This window comes from Zeus faber (genome assembly GCF_960531495.2).
Source record: "Zeus faber genome assembly, chromosome: 2".
Lineage (NCBI taxonomy): Eukaryota > Metazoa > Chordata > Actinopteri > Zeiformes > Zeidae > Zeus > Zeus faber.
In genome coordinates this window covers 30,333,434-30,341,616 of record NC_137189.1, presented here as the reverse complement: position 1 = coordinate 30,341,616, position 8,183 = coordinate 30,333,434, and the positions used below count along the sequence as shown (strand labels likewise).

At 39.5% G+C, this 8,183-nt stretch overlaps 1 protein-coding gene across 1 annotated transcript in view; it reads left to right on the top strand.

Annotated features, from left to right (window-relative positions):
* LOC307247723 (dystrophin-like) overlaps nt 1–8,183 on the top strand; it is a gene marked incomplete at its 3' end in the record, with an annotated part of 162,177 nt that overhangs the window by 126,544 nt on the left and 27,450 nt on the right. The window contains exons 6-8 of the mRNA XM_080023846.1: nt 488–589; nt 5,519–5,589; nt 7,650–7,768. Coding sequence (XP_079879972.1) covers nt 488–589; nt 5,519–5,589; nt 7,650–7,768 — 292 coding nt within the window. The remainder of the gene's footprint in view (nt 1–487; nt 590–5,518; nt 5,590–7,649; nt 7,769–8,183) is intronic.

Below are 8,183 nucleotides of genomic sequence, written 5' to 3'. Positions count from 1 at the left end.
CAGCTTGTGTGTGCGTGTGCGCGCATGTATGTGCACACATGTCAGTGAGGTTATGTGTATGTTTGTTGTGTACCCCTGTTCCATGTGTGCATGAGTAATGTTCAGTGAAAAATTGTGTGGGTATTTGATATTGACTTATAGTGTAGAGTGTGTGTGAAGTTGCCAAAACTGTGTATGAAAGTGCCCAAGAGATGCGCACGTGCGTGTGTGTGTGTGTGTGTGTAGGAATATTTGTGTGGGTGATTATGCAAAGCACACTGTCATCCAGTGTCAAAACTTTGCGAGAAAAAAGCTCATATTTAAAAAACATTTGTTTCTCTGTTGTAACACAACATTAGAATACATGTCCATGTGTTTTTATTTGGTTGCAACGGTATATGATCATGTCTGAGAGTGTGAGAAACCAATATGCCCATGATATACAGTAAAGATCTCATACATGTCGGTGTATGTGTCTTCATGTGGTTGTGTGTGTTTCTCTGCACAGGTGAAGGATGTGATGAAGGATGTGATGGCGGGTCTACAGCAGACCAACAGTGAGAAGATCCTGCTGAGCTGGGTTCGTCAGAACACGCGCCAGTACCCTCAGGTCAGTCTCATACTACCTATAGTTTTAACAAAACAACCATCACTCATTAATCACGGCAATTGGTGGAAACAGTATCAGTGGTCCGCCACCGCCTCCTAGGTTGGCCACACATCAACAGCTTAGACTTACTACCTGAGTTTGTTTATTTTAGCCTGTCTTCAGTTACTGCAGTTCAGCTAATGGCCACCTGACGGTACTCCAGAAAACCCTTGACTGAATGGAAGTCAATGGAAAAACTAGAAACATTTCCCTGGATGTACAAAGTCAATTCATATTTTCCGAAAATAGTTTAGGGTCTCAATATCAAGATGCACTTATTCCAAATGGCTGTGTTGGCTGTGATTATCAAAGCTTACGGTTGTGTTTATCTGAAGGTGTGGTTGCCTTGATTGACACCTTTCTCATTGGCTTTCAAGCAAGATGGCTGTGGTTCTTGTTTCCTCAGACTTGCCGGGGGTTTCTCTCTCCATCCCCGCATACCGCATTTACAACAACAATGACAACAAAGCACTTGTTCATTTATTAATTCAGCAAAGTATTGGCTAGACATACACTGTTTTGTTTCAAGCTGTTGCCTGCATCACATACACCACAGGGAGCTGACCCAATAAATCCAGCCTGCTGGTATCACACGCACAGAACAGCTCCACTGGAGGGACTGAAGATCGGGCCCTGTATTTGTCAAACATCGGATCACTCTAAGGAATGGCACTGAAAATTTGTCCAGCAGTAAAAAAGTGTGACTCCTCTGGAAAAAATACATTCCAAGACACACATACATTAAATCCCCCTCATCCATCAAAGGCACGTATAACTCCAGGGAAACCAGTAATTTGCAGGCCTTAGGTAACAAATACACTTTCTTTTGCATCTGCGGTGAAATACCAATCAAGGTTTTTCTCAAACACAACATCCACGGCCGAAAAAGTGGCCCAAACCCAGTAAACTAGTCCTTAAGTCCACCAAACAGGCCTTACTCATCTGACTTGTTAGCGATCAGAATCTTCGATGCAAGCTGTCTGCACCTCTCAAACCGCTATGCAACATCAATGTCAAGCTGGTAGGCTGCAATCAGCACTGACAAAAGCATCAAGTGTGCACCGTCTGGAAACATGGGTTGGTCTTAAGGGAACTGGTCCACTCCAACTCCTCCATTGTGATAGCAAATACCAGTTCCTCTGTTGCTGATTTAAACTGTGGTGTTCCTCAAGGGTCCATTTTTGGCTCTCTATTGTTCGCAATATACATGCTTCCCTTCATCCAGATCACTCAGAGCCATGCTGTTTCCCATCACTGTTATGCAGATGACACACAGCTATATGTTCCTCTCCAATCTAATAACTCCAGAAGTTCAAATAATTTCCTTGCCTGCCTATGTGATATAAAATGTTGAATGTCCCAAAACTTTTGAACACTGAATGATGATATATCTGAGGTCATAGTCTTTGGTCAAACACATTCCACCAGCCTGCTTTCTCCCGACTACTGTAATGCACTTAATTCTGGTATCAGTCAGAGCTCCCTTCACTGACTCCAACTAGTGCAGAACGCCGCTGCCCGAATGTTAACAGACATCAAGAAATATGAACACATTATCCCTGTGCTAGCCAACATACACTGGCTGCCAGTTTTATTCAGTATTGATTTAAAAATTGTATTGATTGCTTTTTAAACTTTAAATGGCCTCTTTTCAAATTATTTAAAGGATTTATTGACTCCCTTTGTTCTTGGCCATTCTCTGAGAACCAGCTCTGCTGGATATTCCTAGATCCCAGCTTGTGCCCAAAGGTGACCGCCGGGCCTTTGCTGTCAGAGCCCCCAGACGGTGGAACGCTCAGCCTATTGACATCAGACAGGCTACATCATTAGAGTCTTTTAAATCCGTGCTTAAAACTTTACAGGAAAGCGTTTACATATTCTTGAATATAATTCAAGTTTTCTTATTTGACTCCTGCCTGACCTCTTTTTTTTTTGCTTTATTTTATCCCCAATCATTTATGATCTCTGTGTTGTTTTTATTTGTTTCATTTTTACCTGCTGTTCTTTTATCTGTATTGTTTTTATCTGTGCTGTTATTATCTGTTGTTTGTTCTGTGGAGCACTTCACCTTGTGCTACATAAATAAAGTTTATTATTGTTATTATTATTATTATTATAATTATTATTATTTATTATTATTTGCATGGAAGCTCTGACATACAAACAGACATTCACACTGTAAGCCTGAATTATGAAAATGTAAAAATACTTGTTGACCTACTTGTGAAAAATCGCAGATAGAGTTATGAAGTCGCTCCTCCCCTTGTCACCATATCTCTTAATATTGTAAACTTGCTCTGCTATTCCAATGTTCAAAAAAAAAAAATTGCCTTTGTGGGGCAATCCTAAAACGTCATTGACGACTTGGAATGCGATGCCCCACTCAGATATAAACTAGCAGACACGCCTTTTGCAACATTTTTGCTTCTTCAGATTAAACGCAAAAGATGATGTAGGAAATAGTAGCACAATCTATATATTGTATGCCAAAGACTAAAGGTCATTTCAATATTCTATTTCATTCTCATTAAATGCTCCTGCCTTCATGGCCCCCTTGTGGTTGGGGCCCTGGACTTCAGCCCATGTAGCCCAATGGGATAACAAGGCCAAATTATATTGGTATCCTTTTGTGGAGGGCTTTGTTTATTTCATTTTTTGCAATTCATTGGTGCATCTCACCTTGAATAGTCAAAGAGATAGAAATCTTGTCTTGTTAGCCACAATTCTACCGTTGTAGGATTGCTTCGATGGTGTCCAACTGAAACAGCTTCTCCTGAGGTGACTTCTTCAGTGCTTCTATAACCTCAGGTAATTAAAATTAGGATTTTATGCAGCTTTTGAAAATAGGATTGAACACCCTGCAATAGTTTCCCTCTGCAAGGTGTCATATCTGTATGACCCATATGATCTTCCAATAGGTAAGAAATTTAGAGTCACAGTGACCGTTTGTTTTAAATTGATCTGTGTTTTACCTAGAACATTAAAAATCCTTCAGTCTAGTTTTATTTGCTTGCCTAGGAACTGTCCCTTGGCAAATTGCCACATGCCATGCAGTGGATAACATATAGAGTTAAACACATGCTTCCATTCTAAGCTCTGTGTAACCCCACCAAACCCTCTATTCTTGTGCCCCCTTTGTTGGTGCAGTTTTTACTGACTTTTGAGAATCGCCCTGAATTAATATATGCATGAATTGTAAACATTGTGTAATGTTCTTCAAACCAAAAATATTTACAGATTGCATAAACCCAGAGATATATGATCACTTTTGACACTACTTTTATTGTGTATGGCTTCACTTGTCCAAGTGAGGATGTGTTCTACATAGGAGGCGCTAATAGACGCCTCAGGGACTGTCTTAGAAAAGCAGCCATTAGACATTAGAAAGCGCAACCAAGACTACCCATGGCGAGACATTTTGCAGACACCCATAATAGATAAAAGATTCTCTTAAAAGCCTCCATCAAAGGCAGTGATAGAATACAAAAATGCAATTGAAGGGAAACTTTTTGGCTGCATTCTTTCGATGCTCTGAACCAGTGGTTGGCAATTAGCAGCCTGTAGACCAAATCTGACCCCCTGGCCAGTATCACCTTTTGAACAAACTTTAGTTCATTTATCATTTAGTCATGTACTGTAGATAAAATCTAGACAAAAATGTAACAATATAAAAATAAATGTTGATGATAATTAGCAGTTATCTAACCAATATTAGGCCTAATAAACACACAGCAACACAGGAATAACAAAACCACTAAAAGTGCATTTTCAGTACCTGTGGACGAGGCCGACCAACTCTGTGAGGCCCGCCATTCAACACAGCAGAAAAAAATAGCCCGTAGCCAAAATTAATTTCTCCCCACTGCTCTAAACTATCCAGGTCGCATTGAAGGAATTGATTTCATGTCTTTCTATTTCTAGCATCTTTGTTTTTGCTATACATTGTATTGTTTTTCTTTAACATTATCTCATATTTTTGTTTATATGTTGTCGTTTGTTTATATTTATATACTGTGCAGTATGAACCTGTGCTTATATTATCGTCATCCCACATTCCTTTTTAATCCCTTCACCATGCGCTGTACCCTTTGCCAACCCATTTTCCAACACAGTCTCTATAGGTCTTTATAGGTGAGGCCCCACCTTTTTACCTCAACTTTCCCTGATGCAGACCTGTTTTGTTTGAAAGATAGCTTTTTAATTGGTATCAGTGGCGTCGTTAGGGGTGGGGGTCTGGGGCTTCAGTGCTGAATTTTTAATAAATTGCCCCCAATCTAAAATAGCCCCGCAGAGCCGGCTCTGGCGACTGTGCAAACGCTGTGCAAGCGATGGGGCGCCCACGACCGGCGTGCCAAAACACTGCGTTTTTAATTTAGATGTAGGTTATTTTATTTTACTCTGTTTCCTCATGGAACGAAACAAGCATCGTGCGTAATGGGGACACAATTACTGGCATCAAGTGCCTTGGATGCCCAAATTAGTCTTTGGACTTTTTCCCCCCTGAACTGTTCGTTGAATTTTTAGGGGGGGGGGGGGGGGGGGGTTATTAACCAACCTTTTTCATATTAAAACAGGGGAAAAGGGGGCTCTAAAAACAATGGTGGTTGATTGAACTGTAAGTAAACCAAAATGTAAAACTAAATTGAAAATAACCTGAAAACAAAAAAAATCTTTGACAATGACATTTAACGCTTTTAAGCACAAAATAAATATTGGGTTTTGTTTTTTTCGATCGTGTTCTGTCATCAAAAGGGAAGATTTTCAATTTCAGAGTGATTAAAAAAACAAAAACGTGCCTTTGCAAGCCAGGAGTCTCTGTGAAGCATATAGACAGTGGACGTCAGTCCAGTTCTCATAAAATAACAATACTTTTTTTTTCTGTATCTCCAGGTCGACGTGGTTAACTTCTCCAGCAGCTGGAATGATGGTCTGGCCTTCAATGCCCTCATCCACAGCCACAGGTGTGTGTGTGTGTGTGTGTGTCTGTGTGTGTGTGTGGAGGGTGGGGGGGTTTACAGAAAGAAATATTGGCGGAGAGGAAGACAGATCTCCAAATCAACTCTAGTTTTCTTTCGTTGCACGACTTTTTGTCATATTCTATTCTCTTTATTGGATTCTTTACCCTTTTCATGTTTTTAATTTCTTTATCTCCTCCCTCCCTTATCTGTGCTCCCTCTTCCCTGCTTTTTAACCATTTGAACCTGCCTTTAAACAAGAAAGTGAGCCATTTCTTACACTTTAATGTTCTTTCATTGTCCAAAACAGTTAAATAAAAGTGAGCTTAACTAATATCTAAATCTTATTATATATATATTATTATTAATATGTTTTTACTTTGTCCTAGAAAAAAAACAACACATTTTGGAAAGGTCTCATCTTGTAAGTTAACATGTGTAAGATTGAGAGATTTTGGTGGACCCTAAACCGCGATATTGACCTTTGAATCCTGACCAGAGGTCACCTTTGAAGCATCATATTTCAGTAATTAAAAGAGCTACTAAACTAAGATAAACTGTTTTGAACAACTCTAGTAATACATGCATGTTTCGTTTTTCACCCATAAATTTGTTTCTTTTTTTGGTTCATAATAATACAACTACTTAACACAATGGCATCAAGAGGAATTTCAAAATGGCACAGAATTATAGTTTGTGGAGTTTTTAGAGTTAAGGTTTAGCTTAACTGTTGGCAAACATTTATAAATAGTTGTGCAAATATTACAAAACGTATATAATAATTTGTTTTTGTTCCTGTAGAAGCCACAAATCCGTATATCAACCTTGTTTTATGAAAAACTTGTTTTATTCGCCATGTCACGGAGAGGAGTAAGAGCAACGTCTCTGAATGGTGGAGCTCACTCTTACTATGGAATTGTTTACCGCACTGGCTGATGGGTACACAGGCACACAAACGCTGATATTTATATCCAGTTAAATTTTTTCTATCAATGAAATTCATGCTGAGGATATGAACCTATATCCCTATTGTCGCCCAACCTTGAATTTAATAGACCATTCTATATGAAAACTGAAACCAGTATCCCGCTTTTTTGGTGATAGAACGAAGTACAAACCAAAGAAAATTTTTAATACACACCCCCACCTTCCACACAAAATGTCCTAGAGAAAAATTTCAGTTAGTTGGTCTATTAGAAAGAAATTTTACTCGAGGACATTTTGTGTGTTATCACCGGGTGCGTTGCATTACATTTCACTGCATATATGTATGAAAGTATGTATATGTATGTGACGAATAAACCTCTTGAATCTTGAATCTTTGCATTCAAATGAATTGGTTTAAATTTTGTTTTGTGTAGCATGAAAAAAGGTGGACGAACTTACTCCGGGACACAATTCAATAGATCAGTTTTCAATAGAGACAGAGAGAGAGAGAGAGAGAGATAGAGCTTTGAGTTTGTGATTAACCCTCTAATGCAGTGGTATTCAAATATTTATTTGCCAAGCCCTCCTCCTTAGAATTTCAAGGCCATGATTCCTCCTCCTCCGAAAAAGTTCTAATAAAAAATGTGTGATATGCAAACGAACATAGTTTATAGTAAATCTGGTATTTTATTTCCTATTCACACAGGCTAACGGGGGCACCAGTAATGAAAAAAAAAATAATAACGAAAATAATTTTAAATGTGTACAAATTTATATATTTTTAATAAACTAATGAAAATAACAACCCCTTTCTCTTTCCCTGTCCTTCGTCATTTTTCAATGCACCTTCCCCTAAGTATATTTTTATTTGATAGACAATTTGTTTTCCTATTAGATTAAAAAACATAAAAAAACACAGTTAATTAATTTGATGCCAAATTTGTGATTAAATTGTATATTAAAGGCCGACTTCTTTTTATCTTTCATTTTCTCACAGTTTGAATACCACGAGTATGAGTCAGTCGGATAGAAGTTCTATAGAAATTCTCCACGGAAAAACAAATTTGACATACTGATGGACGTGCAGGTCTCGAAGTCTCATTCTTATCGATTTCTCCTTCTGCCCGCCTCCGATCCAGACCTGAGCTTTTTGATTGGAGCACAGTGGAGAAGAACGTGTCGGCAAACGACCGACTGGAGCATGCCTTCAGTAAGGCAGAACAACACCTGGGGATAGAGAGACTGCTGGACCCGGAGGGTAACGTGCACACACACACACACACACACACACACACACACACACACACACACACACACACACACACACACAAACGCGCACACACACACACACACACACACACACACAAACAGAAAGACACAAACGCGCACGCACGCACGCACGCACGCACGCACGCACACACACACACACACACACACACACACACACACACACACACACACACACACACACACACACACACACACACACACACACACACACACACACACACAGCATGCCTGAATTGAATCCCTCAAAAATGCTGTGTGGACCCTATGGGTGTTGCCCACGGTGTGACCTGTAGTCACACCGGCGATGGCACTGGAGCAGTGACAAAATAAAAGCGGTTATAGTGATTTTTCAACCTAGTGGCCAGGACGGTACTGCAAGTGCG